Source organism: Ictidomys tridecemlineatus, chromosome 13 (genome assembly GCF_052094955.1).
Source record: "Ictidomys tridecemlineatus isolate mIctTri1 chromosome 13, mIctTri1.hap1, whole genome shotgun sequence".
NCBI lineage: Eukaryota > Metazoa > Chordata > Mammalia > Rodentia > Sciuridae > Ictidomys > Ictidomys tridecemlineatus.
In genome coordinates this window covers 39,433,912-39,456,896 of record NC_135489.1, presented here as the reverse complement: position 1 = coordinate 39,456,896, position 22,985 = coordinate 39,433,912, and the positions used below count along the sequence as shown (strand labels likewise).

The 22,985-nt window shown below is 34.4% G+C and overlaps 1 protein-coding gene across 2 annotated transcripts in view; it reads right to left on the bottom strand.

Annotated features, from left to right (window-relative positions):
• The window catches only part of Dsc2 (desmocollin 2), a 34,155-nt gene that overhangs the window by 5,767 nt on the left and 5,403 nt on the right, over positions 1–22,985 (bottom strand). For both annotated transcript variants that reach the window (XM_005337467.5, XM_013363843.4), the window contains exons 2-12: positions 20,039–20,123; positions 18,559–18,758; positions 17,490–17,609; positions 15,574–15,729; positions 14,058–14,202; positions 12,772–12,938; positions 8,092–8,226; positions 7,436–7,621; positions 5,649–5,905; positions 5,387–5,529; positions 2,728–2,952 (exon numbers count right to left, since the gene is read on the bottom strand). In XM_005337467.5, the coding sequence (XP_005337524.2) occupies positions 2,728–2,952; positions 5,387–5,529; positions 5,649–5,905; positions 7,436–7,621; positions 8,092–8,226; positions 12,772–12,938; positions 14,058–14,202; positions 15,574–15,729; positions 17,490–17,609; positions 18,559–18,758; positions 20,039–20,123 (1,819 nt within the window). The remainder of the gene's footprint in view (positions 1–2,727; positions 2,953–5,386; positions 5,530–5,648; positions 5,906–7,435; positions 7,622–8,091; positions 8,227–12,771; positions 12,939–14,057; positions 14,203–15,573; positions 15,730–17,489; positions 17,610–18,558; positions 18,759–20,038; positions 20,124–22,985) is intronic.

Genomic DNA, 22,985 nt, shown 5'->3' with positions numbered 1-22,985 from the left:
AAGACATGATACTAAATATGGTTGTCACATGCCAAAGGACAATCCCTCTCTCACTTAAATGCCCAATCTGACAATTCTGATTCTTTTTTTTTTTTTTTTTTTGGTGCGGTGTTTGAGGCTCTCCATGTAAATTGGATGTTTAGGTGAGAAAATTATCAAGATTTTAAGATAAACCATGATTAACTTGTCAAGTTTATTATACAAGGAATAATAAAAATAATAAGACAAACAAAACCAAAACTCATGATTCACAGTGTGCTACGGTCTATTTCATTCATGATCTCATTTACTTTCTGAAATAATCCCACTTTACACATGAGTAAATTGATACTCAAACAGAATAAACAATATGTTCAGATTTACAGAACTAATAAATGGTGAGGCCAGCATTTGACCATATGACTTCAAAGTTTTTTCTTGGTGTTTCTTAACTTGTTGTTTCCCTGGTTTGGGATGAACTCACAGACCAGTAACTCTAAAATAATAAAATTTGAGGGCTTGGAGTGTAGCTAAGGGTATAGAACCTGCCCGGCATGTGCAAAGCATTGAGTTCAATACTCTGAACTACAAAACAAAACAAAATCCACAAAGTTTTGCACAAACATACTTCTGCCAATGTATGGAGATGTGTGTGTGTGTGTGTGTGTGTGTGTTTGTGTGTGTGCTCGCGCATAGATAGATTAATGGATCTATCTATCTATCTATCTATGTATCTATATATACATATATACATCACTGATAACCATATATATATATATATATATATATATATATATATATATATATATATTTATTTATTTATTTTGGGGACAGGGTACTGTGGATTGAATCCAGGGGTGTTTTACCACTGCTACATCCCAGCCCTTTCTATTTGTTTATTTTTAGATGATATGCTAAGTTGCTGAAGTTCTCACTAAGTTGCCGAGGCTGGTTTCGAACTTGTGATCCTTCTGCCTCAGCCTCCTGAATCTTTACAATCACCGGTATGCGACACTGCACCCAGCAAGTAGGGATATATATTTTTAAAATCATCATTTCCTATCAACATTATTTAAAACAATGATGTTATGACACCCAATGAGTAGAAAAGTCAAAAATCTAAGAATAAGGTCAATTCTTCTTAGGAAAGAATACACACAAAATGGAATATTGTTTTAAAGCCATCTTGTAGGTTCACAAGACAGGCTTCAAGCCACAGTCAGTAGCTTACTTATTTTTACAAGTCCTTCTTTTCCTTTCCCCATCCCATTCTACTTTACATTTTTCTCACCTTTCTTTTCTAATTTGTCCTAACAGGAATGTGACAGTCAGTCACTGAAAAGGTGGGATTTAACGATGGTCAAGGATATTTTAAAGCAAACTTCACTGAATTTACAGAGGTTCTTGAGTCATAAAAACTGGCAGAGCATGACATTGAAGCCAGAATTAGACAAGCAGATAGGCAAGGGTCAGATCCAGAGAATGGAGGGACTGAACTGTTACTTCCTTCAGAGCTCTTCCTCCACCCTTATCAAGATAACCTGCCCCTGCTCCAACCTGTTGCTAAGGTAACCTCTCCCAGGGATCATCCCTCCTACAGGGAGTAGTTAATGAGTCCCCTTCCTGCCCAGATCACTTCACCTTGGCCCCTCCAGCCCATCTGCTTCTCACCTAGTCACCTAGTCACCTATGCAGGAAGGAGAGAGATAAGGGGAAGGGAGCAGGAGAACAAAGGAAGCCTAGGACATATAAAAAGGCCAAACGCTCTCACTTCTGTGGATACCAGGATACCACCTATGGCCCTGTTCTCCCTCCCAGAAGAAATCTATGTTACCCTTTTTAAAATAAAACCCTCTTTTATATGCTTGCCTTAGCGTGCCTCTCTAATATTATACTTCCACATGTGAGGGAGCAGGACTCGTCCTTGATAACCAGCAGTACCAACATCATGGTCCACAGGCAGGGCAAGCAGGAGATGGGGAATTGCTGATGTAGGGAATGACGGGAAGGTGAAAATGTCACCTTCCCTTTCACCATTCTTGTCACCAAAGACCATTATGGGCTGAAGTCTAAAGGAAAGACTGGGAACCAAGTTGAGGAAGGATCCCAAGAAAAACAACAGACACAAAATGGTCAGGAGTCAACACAGGGGTAGACAGGAGTGATGGCATGGTGGACACTGTCTCGGTACCAGATCCCCATGCAATGAAGGACTGCCATCCGTGTCTTCTGTGAGTATCCCTTTTACTCCAACTCATATCCCTTTGAGCTGCCTCCTCCACTGATGGAGCCATGACAGAGAACGGGGAATCGACATGGAACCAGTGTGAAAGGACCTGAACTCAGACTCCTCATGGGATGAGCTCAGCTGTTACTGGTCTGCGCTGCACCTCCATTTCTCCTTTTCCCAGTCCTTCCTTTCACAGCTGATTTCAAGCAAATTTCTTAACACATAGCCTGCTTGAGTGACTGCCTCAGACTCCACTTCCTAGAGGACGAATATGCAAAAGAGAGGGATTCCCTTATATTGTAGGATATGATTGTCATGTAAAGAATCTATGTGGATGGGTTCTTAGAGTGGGAAATGCAAACTCATGAAACTTTGCCTAAAGAAACTCTGGCATAGAATTACAGGCAGACACTAGAGAGGCCTAGTGCCAGCCCAAACTGAGAACTGCGTTATTCTGTTTCATCAAGAAACATCTAGATGACATTGAAAAGAAAAGGGCAACGTTTCGAAACACATACCATTAATTTTCATCAGTCTCCACATTTTCCGTACTTCTGAATCGGAACTCCTAAAACTAAAATCAAACGGTGGGCCATTTATGGGTTCATCAGGATCAACAGCAACAATCTCCGCTGAGGACATAGTAGGTTTGCAGATTACTACTGTCTGCTTAGGTATGTACGGGCCATTATCATTCACATCTTCAAGTATAATCCCCAGTATCCCTGTACAAGTTCTCCCATCTGGGAAAATCAAAGTAAAAATACATTTTTAATGTTTGAAGTTTTTGCCAAAAAATAATACACTGAAAATTTTTAAATACTTGTTGAGTACCTATAATGTTTAAGTTACTGTCACAAACACAGCCACAAGCTAAGTCCTCAGGGAACGATAAAAGAATACTATGGCCAGGTGTAGTATTACAGGAGGCCTTTAATCCCAGCAGCTTGGGAGGCTAAGGCAGGAGGATCACAAGTTCAAAGTAAACCTCAGCAATTTAGCTTAAGCCCTAAGCAACTTAGCAAGACACTGTCTCTAACTAAAAATATAAAATGGGCTAGGGATCTGGCTCAGTGGTTGAGCCCCCTTAAGTTCAATGCCCGGTACTCAAAAAAAAAAAAAAAAAAAAAAAAAAGGAAGAATAAGAATAAGAATACTATATTCAAGTGGATTGCAGAGAATAACTACTATATTAGGTATATTCACCCAATTCAAGAATTCACTACAATAAATATAGAAATCTTTATAGAGGTGAGTTTTGATTGGTTTTTAAGAGGAGAAAGGAAAAGAGTATGAACAATAGTACTTCTGGGATGTTTGAAAGCATGGGGAAATTCAAGGAGGTTGCAAAGCATGTTGAATACATCCCTGACCTGGAGAAAATAAAGGAAGAAGCAGAGAGCAGGGAGCAGGAAATTGAGAGTGGAGAAAAGGGCTGGGGATCTTTGAAAACCATACTAGAGAGTATAGATTTCAATATCCATTTTTACAAGAAGCGCTTAAGGTTTTCCAAAAAAAGTTAATGATAGAAGATAAATATTTTGGAAAATAAAACAAAAATAGTATATGAAAATGCTCTAAGAATGGAAAATCACTTGCAAACTGAAATAATCACCATGGGTGTAGTTTAAGTAATTAATCTATATATTTGGCAAAAACTTACTGAGTAAGTACTCTGTACAAGGCACTACACCGACAAATCTGGAAGAGTCAAAGACAAAGCAGACAGAAATAAATCTGGGACACAAATTAGTAATGACGTTATTAGGTATGAAGTTGAAGAGCATGGGTCAGGAGTCCTGTCTCTCAATCAGTTATTCCTTCTAATTATTAAAGATGCCTTGAACACTGAGACGAAGAAGAGGAAGAAGAAAACCTGAGGCTCTGTCTCATAGGGAACTATCAACATAGGAAAGCCAGAGGACCAGGCAGATCCCAGAAGTCATAACCAGCGACTGGACCTGCAGTAGTTCCAGTGCCATTGTGGGCCAGGAATACTTGGGACTCCAGATTCAAAACTGGTCATGAACCATGGGCCAGAAAAAAAGCAGGTACAAGCAACTACAAGACTGCTAACTGAGATGGGTTACAGTAGAAGAGGAAAGAAAAAAAATAGAAGCAGAAAGCAAACCAAATACCTCCCATTTAATATGAGCCTGCCAATTAAAATTCCCAAAGGAGCAATGTTAAAATCCAACAAAATCACTGTTAGATTAATTCTATGTAAGACTTCTTTGAAGCAGGTATAGTTAGAATCTTCCAAGATTTAAAGAAAATGCATTAATTATTTAAAAAAGGAAATTACAGCTCAAATTCCAGTAGAAATAAAATAGCAACATTCATCTAATGGGAATTCTAGAAAAAAAAAAAAAGGATAGCAGAAGAACAATATTTAAGGAGACTAGTCACTGAGTATATTCCAGAATTCATTCAGAGAGAATTGGAATATCTAAATCATCTTCCAAAATCATGGCTGAATCCTAATTTTGCAAGTGAGAGCATAATAACGTATTTATTATAGTTAGCATATTTATCTTACAAAAGATCAAAGTTCAAATGTATGTACGGTAAAAGTGTATTTTGTGCACTAAATGAGTCTTATATATAATCACTCTACTCATATTCCTCTCAACTTTATAGGATGCACAGAACATAAATTTACATTTTATATGATTTTATGGATTCATAGTGTTGTCTAATTTTATAACTATATCATTTACTGTGAGGATGATTTATCTTTGTATAATGTGTTTAATCACAATTCTAGCCCCTCAGTATACTGTTAAATTCCTGTAAAAGTTATAATTGCTTTCCAGAAGTGTGCCATGTGGCAATAAGTATGTTCTCCCTGTAATAAACTTTCCCAATAAAATGAAGATTTTAAGGGAAATGAGTAGATAAATTGAAGCTAGTTTTACCAAAGTCATTTTCTCAATTTTTCCTAATTAATATTAATATATTACAGTTTCAAGTATGTCTGTAACTAAATTGCTTTATAATTACATTTAACCCTGGAAATGCTATTAGAAAACAGACATGAGTTAATAAATTATAGCAAATCTCTCAATTACTTTATATGTCATTTTGGGAAAAAATTAAAAGTGTCTAGAGTCACTTTTGAAAATGGAAGTATATTGCCAAAGATGTATGTAGCAGGCTTAAAAACACATTTCTTACTTTGATCTGACGCAAGGATGGTAACGTTATATACACCGCTTGGGATGGCCTCTGCCTCTCTGTCAAGGCTTCGGAAAACTGTGATTATTCCTGAATCTTCATTAATGGTGACCCACCCTTTTGGATCACTTATTTTTCTATACCTATTTAACAACAATGAATTAAAGTCATAAAAAGTATTATAAGTGAAATGACAATAAGTAAATTATAATTCTTTAAAACACAATAAATTTGGAGTGAACAATAGAACAATGATAAATACCTTATTCCAGTGCTACTTTTTGTATCTGGGTCATATGCTTTGTATCCACTGCTTCTTGTCCCCGCTGGTGCATTTTCTTTGATTCGAACAGTCTGGACTGGAGGGTTGCACTCAGGGCCCTCGTCCTGATTTTTCACATTAACAGTAACCGTTGCTGTACTCATGGCGGATTTTGAGCTAGTCTCTCTAGAATATGGAGCTTCATTAACTACTCCAATTTGTAGGGTCACCTGTTGTGTTTCTTCATAATTCAGTGGCTGGCAATTTAAATGTGTTGAAAATCAGATCAAGATATTTAAGAGTTGGCAATGTTGACAAGTACCGATAACTTGTTAAATTTGGAAATATGTAAGTACTATATTGGAAACAGTCATGAGAATACGAAACATTTATCTAAAATCATGGTGGTGGTAAAGAGAGGGGAATTCTTCAGCTCATTCAGATTTGAGTGCAATTGACACAAACTAAACAAAAAACTCTTCCTCAACTACAAATTTAACACTCACAGGCAGTATAACAGGCCTTGGAAATGATTTCAGGAAGAATTTACTAAAATCGATGTTAACAAATAAGAATCCTCCATTAGTGGTTTCATATCATAACAAATGTTCATTTACTATACCATTCCCTTTCTGAGGACAGCTTGTCTTACACTCTTGAGATGAATAAAAATTACTTGGACTTGGTTTGTGTAGAAAAACTGAGCCAAACTTTGTAAAATGTATTTAGGAGGGGAGACACAAGATATAGAAAGTTTAAGAACATGACCCTTTCTTTTTCTATCTTTCTGCCCTCCACCCCCTTTCTTAAAAACTGGAAGTACCAAGTTTGATAGAAGATTTTATTGTATTTGACCTGATTTGTACTTGTAATGAAAATTAATAAAGAATTTTTTTTCAGGTTTTAGACTTCACAAAAATACATTTTCTTAGGAGTAGGGCAAGGGGTGGGTAAGACAGAGACAGGATTCAAAAATATTTTTCTTTGCTGTTTTGAAAAATAGAAGTTAACTCACAAAGCACAGCTAATTTTCATCACTGCAAGGAAAAAAATTGCCCTTTTTGGTCCATACTAATTGAGAATAAGTACAAACAGAAAGTTCTATAGATCCACAAGAGAATCGTGTTCTAGTTATTAAAAATACAGCAGAAATGTGTATGACTTTGCCCAAGGTCAAAATAGCTCAGTTTGTTTTATGTGCTATCTCTGGCTCCTGAATTAGCACTGAGTTCTCTTCAGATATAAAAAATGATATTAGAAAGAAGTCTTAGAATGGTTTGAATGGTTTAGGATTCCCATACTGAAACTGGAAGTTATGAATATATTGTATGCTGGATATATATGAACAAACCTACAGACAGCTTCTCTATGGGTCTGACTAGGAGTAACTCATTTGGAAAGTTTACTAAGTGGTGATTTCTTAATCCAGCTACAAGAAAGAACAGTCTAGAAGAGCTTGACTCTGTTCAATTAGCCTCAAAGCTATGCTAGCTTTTGAATTGTTGAGAGATATTGGTGACAAGACGGATATTATATCAAATTAATTGAATACATATAAATGGTTTTTTTAAACTATGACTTTATAAAGATCACCACAACTCAATATATGTGTGTATGTGTATGTGTGTGTGTGTGTGTGTGTGTGTGTGTGTGTGTAGGCATTTACATTTACCTCTGTATGTATGTTATTCCTGCATCTACATAATTTCTTTGTTCCTATTAAGCCCCAATAAGCTGTTCCATAATATTATAAATTACAAACAACTGATTTACTAATTTATTATTACCTTAACTACACACAGAACTCCTTCATTGGTTTTGGGATCCGTTGCAATTTTAAAATTTCCATTTTCATTGCCCTTTAAAATGGTATAATTAGCTCTCCAATTAGGAGTATTAATTAAATCCTTATCCTCAACTGTAACACGTAAGATTTCCACATCAATTGTATTTTCTTCCACTGATGCCACATACTAAAAATAATAAAAAGAAACAAAATATTTCATTAGTTAGCCCTCAGAAAAATAAACCACCATATGAAGAAAGCTATGTTCTTCCAATTTCTTGAGAGTGTTTTTGGAGGTTCTACCAGAAAGCACAGCAACTCCTATACTCTTGACCCAAGACTGGTCCTCCTCTATCTCCTCTATCAGGAAAGGTCACCCTCTTCAACTAAGTGCACAGCAACTTCAGGAGGGATGCACCTGGTCAGGGAGGAAGGCGACATCTGCCTAAGCAGTCAGATCAGTCAATCAGTGGGTGACAGATGTCATAGGCAGATCACCTTCACATCCTGTTCTTCCAATTTCTAAAGAACTATGTTGACAACACCAAACTAGTATGTCATTGTGGTACTTTATTTGAAATCATGAGGCACAGATGGAGATGTGCATATTTAACAACACTGTTACATATTTTTCTTATATAAATACCATATACTTACAGAAGTACGGGTAAATGTTGGCAAGTTGTCATTCACATCTCCAATATTAATGATACAAGTTGCAGTTGTGTGCAAGCCAAAATATTGACCATCCATGTCTTGTACTTTTATTTTCAACTGGTATTTATCAATTAACTGAAAACAAAGAAAGAACTTAATTACTGGGTGAAAACAGCAACCTTATAAATGAAATCTTTGTTTATACTCTAAAATTTTCTGTTCGTTAATAACCTGAGGTACATTTAAATCTAATGGTACACATGTAATTAAGAAAAACTTGAAGGAACTTCAGTTTGTGTAGTGGGGAGGGAGGGTTGGGGCTGTGGGAATGGGAAATGGTAGAATGAGACAGACATTATTACCCTGTATACATATATGATTACACTACTGGAGTGATGTTGCACCATGTACAGCTAGAGGAATGAGAAGTTGTGTATTATATGTCAAAAATGCATTCTACTGTCAAATATACCTAATTAGAACAAATTAAAAAAGGAATCTTCTTCACTCTAGTAATTTTCAATTTGTGAAAATTGAGTAATCTCATCTACTTTAATAGGAAATAAATTGCTTTTATCATTCTGCAGCAGAAAAAAAGAAGGTCTATAGTTAAAAGTACATTTAAAATTGTTTGGCAATTAATCAAAATCTTGCTCTTCTATCCAAGTAGATTCTTACATTAAAAATATAGAGAGCAGTGACTTTTACAATAGTTCCGCAATAAACAAAATGAAATGTCCTCTTGTGAGAAAAGATAAGATTTTAGGGATTTACTTTACATTTTTTAAAAAAGATCATTCAATGAGTATGAAGGTAAAGGTCTGGGGCAATGTAACACGGAACACAGAATACAGCTTTTAGGGTTTTTCATCAGATGTTACAAAAGGCTCATTTATTTCCTTAAAGATATGTGCTTCTCCTCATAATGGTTCCATTTATCATGAGTAACTGAGATACAGAAGGAATAAAATAGCAAGATTATAATAGCTTCTGCACTGGACTGGACTTGAGGAGACTTGGGTTCCATTCTCAACCCCAAAACACAACATGTGCAATCTTGGGCACTAGGATATATATCTTTGCCTAGTTTTTTACCATAAATTGATTATAATGATTATTTTCCTACCTAATGTATATCTTTTTCCAAGACAAAGTAATTTGTGAAAATCTATCCACCTAAAATGTTCACCCTTCTTTTACAAAGCCACCTTCTTCCCATAATTTGACACATGTAATTTTCTTGATTTACTCCTCCCTCATAAACTATGTATAGACTTAAAAAAATAAAGGCCTATTTCGACTGAAAAGTTTATAAGCCTTGTGCTACTATGCTTTCAAGAAGAATTATATATTTTCTTTGCAGTGAACTTAGAAATGTTGGAAATAATCAATTGGCTGATAAAGAAATGAAGTTTTAGCCAGGTGGGGTGGCACATGCCTGTAACCTAGCAACTCAGGAGATAAAGGCAGGAAGATTTGAATTTAAGGTCAACCTCAGCAACTTGGTGAGACCTTACCTCATAATAAAAAAGAAAAAAGGGCTGAGGATGTAGCTCAGTAACAAAGCACCCTGGGTTCAATCACCAGTGAAAGAAAGAAAGAAAAGAAAGAAAAGAAAGAAAGAAAGAAAGAAAGAAAGAAAGAAAGAAAGAAAGAAAGAAAGAAAGGAAGAAAGGAAGAAAGGAAAGGAAGAAAGGAAGAAAGGAAGAAAGGAAGAAAGGAAGAAAGGAAGAAAGGAAGAAAGGAAGAAAGGAAGAAAGGAAGAAAGAAAGAAAGAAAGAAAGAAAGAAAGAAAGAAAGAGTTTGGTTATCCTAAATACTCGTGATATATTCAGATGGCAGGGAAATTCTGGTGCATTAAAGTTATAGACAACAGATGAAACTGGAATCCTGAAGTCAAAAAGTCATTATAGAGCACTACTGGGTGAACTCAGTGGTAAAAAAAAATGCTTTCAAATGATTCTACAAGAAGCATCTATTTAAGGTAAAAGTACTTGTGTGATTGTTTGACTTGCAAGCTGAACCAGCCATTGTGATTTTTAAAAATTGTTTTGGGATTTTTTTTTCCGCACCGAATATTATTTTTTTCATGTGGTTATTTAGAGTATTTGGAAGATACGTTGTCAAATCACTTAACAAATAATTATTTTTTGTAAAGGATAAATTAGAGTTTTCAAGCAAAAGTAAGATCCTGGGAAAACTTCTATCAACCATTGAGATAATAATGGAAATCAAGAAGTTATTTCTTTAATATTGTTTAATGAAATACATGAACATTTGGAATATCTATATAATTCTAAACCAATGTTTTCCAAATGACCAATGACAGTAAATATTATACAACAGTGAAGTATCCACTCATAGTACGAGACAGATTAATGGACTTTATTGGAACAAAGTAAAAAAGTTCATTGATGAGACTTCAAAGTCTGCATTGCCAAAAATGTTTAGGTAAGAACCATTTATTAAGTTTTGATTTAATACTACAGAACAGACACAATTATCTTCAACTGCTATTGAAATGCTCCTCTTTTCTCACTTCATATAATATCAAATGTTCTTTGTACACTTCTGCTACAACTACCTATTTATTATGACAGAAAGCAGGAGATTGAGAATCCACTTGTTTTATATTAAGCCAAATAGTAAAGATATTTATTGTTTTGGAAAATTTACTTATTTTTATGCAAATTTTACCTGTGTTAATATGTAGTACTTTTGTTGTTATTTTAAGTGAGTAAGTTAACACATATTTTAAACTATCCTTGGCTTTTAATATTAATGGATTAAAAAGCAATAAATACAACCCACATAAATATAAGGTCTTCAGGATCTTCAACAATACTTAAGAATGTAAAGGGGCCATAGACCAAAAATTTTGAAGATTACTGCTCTAATTCACAAGGGGATAAGGAAATGGAGAGGAAATGAATCTATAGGAAGTTTCAAGAATCAAAAAAATACCAGATAATCACATATTACTATGTTTTGAGATTAAGGAATATAAATTAGCACACAAGACAAATTACTATAAAAATTCAGAAGCATAATGTGGTGGAGAAGTAATAGTTGAATAAGTAAATGTATAATTAAAGTAGGGTAGTTACAGTGGAAACTATGAAAGTAAAATAGTCAACATACTTTGGAAAGTGATTTGATTGAGAGGGTACAAGTAGAAATCAAATAGAACTTTGAAAATATGACTCCCAGGTAACAATAGAAAATTATGAATAGGTGATTCATTAATATTATTTTAACTAAAAAATATGGGAAAGCAAGGATGTTTAGAAGATGAGTTAAATTTTAGACACATCAAAGAACATGTGAAACATCAAAATAAGGATATCTAGCAGTCAATTTGACATGGCAACCTAAAGTTAGAGAAATGAAGTTTTCTTTTTCCATCTATGTAAGAAGAAGAACATTGATTAGACCCCTGAAGAGGGCATGAGATAAGAGGAATATCTCTCTCATAGATAACAAATTTCTGCATGTTACCAAACGGTTCACTTTTAATATCTGACACTCCCTATTTTGTTTAATGCTGTAAGTATTTTTTTATTTGAAATTTTGGTTCATGAAACATTAAATTCATAGGATTAAAAATTAAGATTAAAAATTAGCACTCTGGAAGATTAAAACTTATTTTAAATAACAATTTTCCTAAAAGTGGAGGGATAGATCAATGGTAGAGCTCTTTCCTGGCTGCATGAGGCCCTGGCTTCAATTCTAATAATAATAATAATAATAATAATAATAATAATAACAACAACAACAACAACAACAATATTTTTTCTAATTTTTTTTCACATCATGCTTTTAAAAAACACATTTAGGGCTGGGGTTGTGGCTCAGTGGTAGAGCATTCACCTCACACATGTGAGGCACTGGGTTCGATCCTCAGCACCACTAAAAAATAAATAGAAAAAAATAAAATGTATAAAAAAAGAGAATATATCTTTTAAAAAAACCCACACACTTAGAGATGGTATACAGAGATAACCAGATACAGGTAGAATGTCCTTTTCTGAAATAGTTGGGATGAGAAGTGTTTTGTTTTTTAGATTTTTTTAGATTTTTGGAATATCTGCATACACATGATTTGACAACTTGGTGATAGGACCCACATTAACCTAAAATTCATTTGTATTTCATTTATACATAGCTTGTGCCTGTGGGTTTTTGTTTTTTTTTTTTTTTTGGTTGTTGTTGTTTGTTTGCTTTGTTGTTGTTGAGTTTGTATGTTTGAGGGCACTGGGGATTGACCCCAGGGGCATCTACCACAGAGCTACCTCTCCAATCCTTTTTTTTTTTCATTATTTTATTTTTAGACAAAGTCTCATAAGTTGCTGAGCCTGACCTCAAAATTTGAAAGCCTCCTGCCACAGCCTCCCAAATCTCTGGGATTTTAGGTTGTGTGCCACTATAACCTGCTTACTCTGCACATATTACTATGTCTCTGTTTTGATGGTGATCTATCCCATGAGATCAGGTATAGAATTTTCTTTTCTTTTTTTTTTTTTTATTGGTTGTTCAAAACATTCCCACTCATGATCTCATATCATTTCTCAAAACAGTGTGAATATTTCAGATGTCAGATCTTCAGATTAGGGAAAATTAACCTGTACTATGAAATAGCCACATTACAATCAAAGTAGTACTTGTTAATAATTCTGTTACCTCTCTGTCAAGCTGAGATGACAATGTGGTGATCACCCCTGTAGATGGATGCATAGAGAAGAGTGTGGGTGAGGATGGGAGCTGTTCCAGGATGGAGTACCTCAGGCGTGTGTGCAACGTGTCAGGCTCATCTTTGTCAGTTGCAGACACCTGTCCCACGATGGAACCTAATTGTGAATAAAACAACCTATTTAATTGTCAAAGTTTTCATATAATCAAATTCTTACTGACTTCACTCTTCGCATAACTCAAAAAAAATTTGTTTTCTCTGATATGCAAATGCTAATTCACAATAAGAGGGGGTGGCTAGGGAAAAATAGAGGTACTTTGGATTAGGCAGATGGGAGTGAAGCAGGGGAGGGGGTATGGAAGTAGAAAAGATTATAGAATGAATTGGACATTATTACCCTATGTACATGTATGATTGCATGGTCAGTGTGATTCTACAACATGTACAACCAGAAGAATGAGAAGTTATACTCCATTTATGTATGTATATCTAAATGCATTCTACTGTCATGTGTAACTAATTAGAACAAATGTAAAAAAAAAACCAGCATTGCTACATTGTAGAGTTTGGTAATTAAATCTATTGTACTTCACGTATGAATTTATAAGTGTTGATATAACACCTTGCGATCTTTGCATTTCTAAACTAAAATATTCTAATTATGCCCTAGCCTTTTTTTATTTGCAAGCCTATATTCAACCACATGAGCCAGTTTTCTTTGAAAATTGATGGTGCAGTTGGGTCTTTCTAAAGAAAGGCTCATTCTGATTTCCAGATAAAATGGACTGTTATTGCAAGATTGAGAAAACATTTGTATTATTCTCAATGACTTTCATAACCACCCCCAGAATATCATCACTCACTTAACCATTATAGAACACCAGTAGACACCTTTAGGACTATGTCCAATTACTCAATGACTCATTTTTTGGAGTATGCTCTCTTACAAGCATTTATTTGCCCTACTATAAAAAAAAGGCAAAAAAACGTTTATTAACTCCTGTTTCTGAGGCACTGTGATTTCCATTCCATTTATGTTATGCTTCATTTAATCTTCACAGTAATCTGGCATACTGAAACCTCATTTTATAGATCAGGAAATTAAGGCTTGTCAAAACTAGGAAGCTTGAGCAAGGACAAGTAATGAAAGGTAAAGTAAAATCCCACTCAGTGTTCCAACCATCACTATATACTGCTTTCTAGTGGCCATAGTGAAACTCAGTTCATGAGCTGAAATGCATTAAAATTGTCTTCTATCATCAAAGTGGATACTCACCAACTTTGCAGCTTTCAAGAATCATAAAAGTGTATGTTGTTTCTGTAAAAATCGGGGCATTATCATTTTCATCCTCTACTTTGATTATCAGAGGCAATGGATATTCTGGTGTATAACCATCTGGAGTTGTTGCAAAGGCAGTTAGCTGTGAATTGAGTGAAAATAATACATTTTGTGTGTATAGTGCTAGAGATCATATGCATTGCATATGCTAAATGCATGCTTTACCACTGAGCTATACCCTCAGTTCCTCAAATTATTCTCTAAAATAAAGTATGGCTTCAACTTGCTTGGACTTTAATTTGGAGATTGTTCAGAACTGCAATGTTTGTCTCACCACTTGTTACTGATTTTGAATGTGGACATAACTTTAAGGCCAAAAGAGGTTGCTAATTCCTTGGTGAAGTTGAGCACTTGATGCTTAAATTTATCTAATATAGTAACATAGATCATTTTAATTTCCTCACCATTGCTATATGTTGTTCATAAGTATAACTTTCTTGTTATTATTTTCAAAAAAGGCTTGAGGATTTTGTTTTGTTTGAAGGTTTTGGGTGCAAGGATTTTAATACAACTTTCTGGGTCTTTCTTAACTTAGATCATCAGGACTATAAATTCTCCAGGTGGATTTAACTATATATTATCTTATTTTCTACTAATTCAAACCCTATGCATATCAATGTTTATACTTAGATTAGTATTTCCCTAATCATTTTTTAATTTAAAAAGCAAGATTCAGAAACAGAACACATGAATGGCTATAAATTATGTATGGAACATATTCCATTCTTGTGATTCCATAATATGAATTTCAATTCTAATTTTTTTCATAATAGATATCATAGACATAGAGTATCACAAATACTTAGAAGGTCATATCATAGAAATCTTAAACCTAAACACTTAATCCAAAATTTATCTGTCTGGTAGGTTAATTTGATTTTCTGATGAATAGTAATTCATGTTAAATAATAAAAACTGAGTTAAGCAAGAGGACCAGGTCCTATTGGGAAATAAAACAAGCATGAGGTCAAGTTCTCACACGTGAACTCACATTGCACCACAGGAAAGAGATGCAGGGACTGGAGAAGACTGAATGAAGCACATTAAGCACTGGCCACAGTCCTTACTTGATCCCATGGATCCTATTGCAAAGGTTCTCAGGTATATGTCACTTCTGAGCCTCATTTACCTCCCATGTTACCTCTGTACTATAAAGAGGTTCACGAATCTTTTCTACCAACTCAAGACCTGTTCTCAAAATGATACTTATTTTTTTTCTTTTGAAAGAAAAACAACAAAAATCAAAAACAAAGAGTAAAACCATAATCCCGGGAACAATCTTATAGGATTGTCATGAAAATTCTTATGTTTCAAGTCAATGCTGTGCTATCAGATAAAGCCAGAGTATTAATAACAAATTCACAAATCAGAAAAGGGTAAATGAATTAGAGATGTGAGAAACAATGGCCAAGCTTAATAACCATTAATATAACACACAAACTTTAAGTTTTACCTCAAAAGATTCATATTGCTCACGATCTACATCTTTAGTACAATACAGGTTTCCAGTATCCCTGTCCACATAAAATAAATTTAGAGGTTCTTGGTCAACTCCAGGCCCTTTAATGGAATAGTATATGGTGTAGTTTTGGGCTACGTCAGATTGGACCTAGAGAGTAGATATAATTATGAGATAAGTTTTTATTTCAGCACAACTTTTACCTGTATATTTGTACAATCACATTCTCAATTTTATCACAATAAATATTACCCTCTTTAATTTATGATTATACATATAAAAGCCTCATGATTGAGAAATTTTAAGAAAAAGCCAAGAGCAAAATGATGTAGTAGAATCTTGGTTTCCAAGAATAACTAATAAATATATTAATGCTAAATGGTATGTATGTGAATCAACATTTAGAAGTTTTTCCTGTATTAGAAAACAAAATATTCTGAGCATGAAAAGTTACTTGGCTATTTTAAAAAGAAAAATTTATTTTTATTATAAGTGACAAAATAAGAAAGTGGGTTTAAAGTATACTATTTCCTTGCTGAGTTTTAGTATTTGTTATTATCTTCCTTATTATAAGAGCTAAGTGAAAAAAAATATGTGAAGGAGAATAAAAATGGAATAATATCCAGGCAAGGGTAATATTTGGTCCTTGATTCATAAAAAATTTCTTCCAAGCTATTTTCATTTTCTCTTTGAGATCTTGACTGTCATTATCTCAGGATGACTAACACAATTATTTCCTAACAAATTTTTCTCCACTTTAATTTGTTCTCCTCTGAGCTGCATTCAGTTTGTTGGTGGGATATAAAGGAAGAATCTCCCTCACCATTTCAGAAATTAAAGGAAAAGAAAGCCAAGTCATAGATTGAGTGATAGTGGCCACTAATAGTGGAAGAGGGAAGAAGATTGACTGGGGTGTCCACTAAATGTTAAAAAGAAAAAGAGAAAATGTGCATTTGGTGGGATTTAAGAAATGGACTTGATAATGGAAAGGCAGATGTGTCTTCCTCTTTTGTGGCATTTGCAATTTCATTCTTTATTATAGAAGACACCTGGAAATTTTTCTAGGCTGTGCCAAAGATCTGTGATTCCTCTGTTGATTAAAAAAAGAAATCATTAAAGAAATGTGCTTGAAAGTGCTAGATGGGTTTTATAGTTCGAGAGTTAGCCTCTGCATAACTCAAGCCACAAAAAAAGTGTATAACAGTATAAAGAAACACATTTGTATCCATATGCTGAACATGTATACATATCCCCATGCAATCAAATATTCATATGATATCACTTTTTTTCATCATACTTTGAAAACTTTTATTTTAGAAAAATTTTAAGCACATATACAAAAGTAGATTAATGATCTCCAGTACTTCAGTGGTTATCAACTCACAGCTAATCTTGTATTTACAGCCCTGCTCTCCTAATGCTTTAAAGCAAATCACAGGCATTTTGGGGGAGTGGGGGGTAACTAGGGATTGAATCCAGGGGCACTCTACCCCTTAGCTATATCCCCATCCCTTTTTCATTTTTTTATTTGTTAAGGTCTTGCTAAGTTGCCCAGGTTGGCTTAGAACTTGCAATCTTTCTGCTTCAGCCTCCTGGATAGCTGGGATTTCAAGTGTGCACACTGAACTTGGCTAGCATGGGCATTTTTATAACTGCAAATGCTCTTGTAGAGAACTTCAAAAGTTGAGAACTATGTTTTTTAATGATATCACTTTTATATGACTTTTTTTTTTTTTTTGCATAGCTGGGAACTGAACCCAGGGTCTTGTGTATGCTAGGGAAGTGCTCTGCCACAGAGGTACATCCTATACCCTGACACAATTATTTCTAAATAACTGCATGATCAATGTCAAATTTTGATGTTAATATGGAAACAATGGATTTTACAGCAGAGGGAAAATATACTGTACCTGTTGAAGAAAAAGTGGGAAAGGACCCAAGGAATTCTCCATCATGGAACAAGGAATAGGAGCCCATCTTCTCTTGCCACGTCTTAGAACTTTTTCTTTAGAATGTCTTCTCTTTTGTACCTCAATTTAGAAGATAGAAATACATCAACAAATAAAGTCAATGACCACTTTAGTCTCAAACATTAGAAGTCAGACACATCTTCTCTCATGAGATTAGCTGGGGAGGTATAAGACAGTAGTGCTTGAAAACCAAATGGAATATCAACACTGCATAAAGAGAATAAGAAAAAAAAAACAAATAGCTGCATAGCTGTGATGACAATAATCCTTTTTGAGAGAATAACTTGGTGGAAATGTGGAAGAAAGAGAGATGGAATTGGACACCTAGAAGCAAAACTAAAAAGAAAATGACTGTTGCCACATTGCCATGCCAAAACACAGGAGGAGGCATATGCAAAGAAAAGAAGTGAGTATGTGCCCTTCCAAATTTAGCATAAGCATCTTCCACTCACCAGCAACTAAGCAGAGCCAGGGGGCCAACAAAGAGATCTGTGTCAGAATGAGGAGAGAAATATGGTGACACCTCTCAATTACTGCAGTAAGGAACGATCAATGCTGAATCAAAGACACCTTGATTTCTGGTGTCACAAGATAATAAGCATGCATGTGGTCCATCCTCCTAAAACAGCCATCTATTTAAGACTACAAGTTATGCTAAGATGCATGAGAAAAAAAGAAACATTTTTCTTTACTAGAGACAAAATTTCAAATTTTGCTTTTGGAAATCTTTATTATAGAAAAGATCAGCAAATATTTCTTTGTGTCCAATCTCAAATTCTCATGCTGTAGCTTATCCCAATTTCTCCTTTCATGTCCTAAATGAGAAGGAATACAACCTTTAACAAACTGCCTTATACAGCCCTTTTTCACTTACACACTGTTGTTTCATTGTTTTCATTATTCAAACCAAACCATTCCATATCTTTTCTGATTCCACTTCTACCCTGTCAATATTATAAAACCTAAAGACGAGACATCATTATACTTTGTTCATATTATTTTCATATACCTGTGTTTCTTTCTCTAAAAGGACAGATATTTCCTTCTCCTCTTGGCTGTCTGTGTTAAAAAGCAATATGGTAAAACTCCTTGTTTCTGAGGACAGGAGAACAGCATTGGTTGTATAGACTGAACCATCTTCTAAAATTTGGAAATCAGGATCACTTGAGTGAATGATATTTGCAGATTTAAAGCACTCCTCCAGGTTAACTGTATAAAATAAACATAGCAATCATTTTTAAGGTGAAACACAATGATATATAGTTTTAACAGTAATGCATGCTTGTGTAGGAAGCCACTTAAATTACACTCCCACTAGTATATTTAGCATTTTTAAAACGACATATGAGGCTGGGTGCCATGGCATACACCTGTTACCAGTGGCTCAGGAGGCTGAGACAGGAGGATTGCAAGTTCAAAGCCAGCCTCAGTAATAAGCAACTCAGTGAGACACCGTCTCTAAATAAAATACAAAATAGGGCTGTGGATGTGGCTGAGTGGCCCAGTGCCACTGAATTCAATCACTGGTACCTGCCCCCCAAAACAGGATATATGAAACTATGTGGGTTACACTGTGCATAAACACAAACATCACTTCTAATGCTTATTTTATTTATTTATTTATTTATTGGTACTAGGGATTGAACCCAGGGATGCTTAACCAATGAGCCACATCCCCAGCCCTTTGTATATTTTATTTACAGACAGGGTCTCACTGAGTTGCTTAGGGTCTCTCTAAGTTGCTGAGGCTGGCTTTGAACTTGTGATTCTCCCGCCTCAACCTCCAGAGACGCTGAGATTACAGGTGAGTGCCACTGCACCTGGCTTACTTTTTACATTCTTATTTTTAAATGTCTGTCCTGAAAAAATGTTTGAATATTTAAGCCAACAGTGAAAAAAATGTTTTTAATAACTGAAATTAGCTATAGAGGAATACATAAGAGTACCTGAAGTATGTCTAACACAATCTAATTGGTTAAAAGCAGTGGTTCTTAAATTAAAATATCACAGAACTCATATAACATCTATTGTGAAATACTCATCAAATTCTGTGTTCCCACTAGTTTGATCTTTCCTTATATAACTGAGTTATATAAAAAGCTTAAGCAATAAAAAACAGTACATGGAAATAAAATATAATAAGATGTCAAAATATTTTATGATGAAAATCCAAAAACAATATCTTTAAATTCAAGAAATAGTTTCAATATATTTCTCAATTTCTTAGAAGCATATTTAGCCTATACCATATCTTTCATCTAATATTAAAATTATTTTATTACTCAAGCTAAAGCTTTTTTATCTTCAAATAATTACACATTTTTAAAACAAAGACTAATATTCTTTCACTGACATGATACAAGGATTAAAAATGATAAAGGACTATTAGTTTTAACTATTCCCTAATACAGTTATAGTTTTAAAAATTACACTAGCTTTTAACAGATCACACAAATTAGGGTAATTACATACTTTTAGTAGTATCTTACCTCTGCCAACAAATTTTTCAGCATCTAATTTGGAAGGAACATGTAGTATCACCTGTTTGCAGGCGTCACAGGCAAATGATAAGATCTATTAAAAAAAACAAATCCAGATTATGCCTTAAAAAAATCCTTTTAATGAGTGCATTGTTTATATAAATTTTATTTATATTTTAAGTAATATACACTTAAATATATAGATAAAATATTAGATATGTAAATATATGTATTATTGAATAAAATTTATATAATTTTGAATCAGTTTATATAATTAGCAAAATAAAACTAAAAACACGCTAGAGTAACAAATCAGAAGAAAATTTTATCAAACGGGTGAATGAAACAATAAAAGTTTATCTCCCTCCTTCACAAAGCACATAAACTCAAGAGAATTATGTACATTCTTAAGCTTTGTTTCCTATTCTATAAAATTTATTTACTTGTAACAGCACTGAATAACTTAGTGGGTTTAGTAAGGATTCAACAACCTATGTGAGAGAGTACTTAAAACTAAAGCAGTTTTAAAGACAGCACAGGGATATAAATAGGAATGAGGAGTAAAAATGAATTTAATGAGCCAGCAAATTGTTGCAGTAAATTTTTAATGGACTATGAGCTATGATACCAAACCCATTATCTCCAAAATCTCCAATACGAAAATATGGTGCTTTTAAAGAAAACTCCAGGGAGTGATCTGGTGAGTATTTATGTGTAATTACTTCACACAAACAATGCAACTTTTCGATATGGGAACTTACTGTGAAGATGCATTTTCTCATAAGTCAAAGTTAATTTAAGGTTATTTTAGAAAATAGTTTTACTTAATAATTTTTAATGATTTATGATGAACCCATCCCAGTACAACATATATTTGAATATGTAGAAATTTAATTCTGTTCTCTCTGAAACTTGACAATGGCTGCTTCTGAAATATTTACATTCTTTTTTCCTCAGTTTTGCAAAGGCATTTGACCAAAGCCAAAACCAACACAGCTAACTGGCATTTACACTGTGTTATCTACAAAATTCATAAATATAAGCTATTACCATCTAAGTTTGGAAGGAAATTTTTATTTGCAATACATACTAAGGAACCTGTAATCGTGCAATTTACATAACATATAAAGGATCAGATAAGAGATTGTGTTTTACTTGGAAATTAAAGATGGACACAATGAAGAGATTGTATTTGAATTGAAAATTAAAAAATGAGAAGAATTTCCACTGGCAGCAAGTTGAGAGCTAGTAGGAGCAGGATCAGATGATTCCAAGGATTCTAGTTCAAGGTGATTGACAGAACACATGCTTATTCGTTCAACCAACATTTATTGGTTGGTAACTAGGTGTTCAACAGAGTCAAAGGCTATAGGTAGTGAACAAAGCAAAGTTCTTTTCCTCGTAAAGATTATATTGTAATAAGAGGCAAAAAAATAAATATACAAATCTCACATAATCCCAAGGCAAAGAAAGATAAAGGTTATGAGGAAAATAAATCAAAGAAAGAAGATGACAAAGAGAAGACCAGAAGCCTAAATGAAGTGAGGAAACAAATCAGTTCCTACATTGGGGAAGTCTTCCAGGTGGGGCTAAACACCAGAACAAAGGCCTTAGAAGAGGACTTCCCCAGAGCTCATGGTAGCCCTGCAGAGCCAAGAAAAGAATGGGGAAGAATGAGGAGATAAAGCAAATGGACAGTCAGGGTATATCATGTACAGTCTAAAAGGCCAGGGTAAGAAACAGATTTTGTTTTAATGCAAAAAGAAGCCACAGCAGGTTTAGAACATGGGGAGTGGTAAATACATCTGCTAAGTTTGTGGAGAACGGATCATGAATAAGAGAAAGTGGAAGCCAACAGGCCAATTAGGAGGACACAACAGGACTCTAAGAGGGACAACAGTGAAGTGGATGAAGGCAATCATGGTGGAGAAAGTGAAAAAAATGGCTGGATTCAGACAATTTGGGGAGGGAGGTGTAGTGGCATCCTGGCATCCATTCATTCATATGCTCAACAAATATTTATATACATCATTCATGGGATTCCCTGATATGTACTTCCCATGTCAGGGAAGTACAGGACACTGTGAAAAAGCGAGAGAGTTGGGGATAACCTGGGCTGAGAGCCAGATTAAATTACCTGAAAAGTGGCAATAAGTTAGCCAAGGCAAGAGCAGAGCTTAAATTCAAAATACAGAAACAGCATAATATAAAGTCCCAAAGATATGACACAGACCTGAGAAAGAAACCTAGAATGGCTGATATGTATAATACAAAGAGGAAGAGGTTTAAAATGAATTCAGGATTTAGGTGAGGAATAGTTTCTAAATGATGTCAACCAATTATATGAATTTTTCTCCCTAAAGATAATAAGAAATCTGTGAGCTCGATGGCACATGCCTGTAACTGCAGCAGCTTAGGAGGCTGAGACAGGAGAATTCTAAGTTCAAGGCCAGCCTCAGCAATTTAGTGAGGTCCTCAGCCACTTAGTGAGACCCTATCTTAAAAAAAAAAAAAAAAGATTAAGGATGTAGTTCAGTCGTAAAGTGAACCTGGGTTAAATCCCCAATACCAAAAAATAAAAAATAAAATAGAATAATAATGAGAAGAAACCGAAGATTTGTTCAAGCAAATAAATTGCATTTGCGTTTTTATATTTGAATATAAGTCTAAGCAATGTACAAAATGGATGGAGGGAACAACTTTCATTTCTAATGCAGGCAAAGTGAGGCAAAACTCCAAACCAAAACTAACCAGAAATGCTGGATAACATATTTTTAAAAAATAATAAGGAATTGCTAGGCAAAAAACTGAAGATAAAGCTAGAATACAGAGCAATAAGAGGAACCCAGAAACAAATTCCAATCTGCAAAGATTCTATTCTAATTTGCTGACTTCTACAGAGAAGGAATGAAATCAAAGCAGAGAAATCACCAACAATCAAAGAAAAGACCATTGC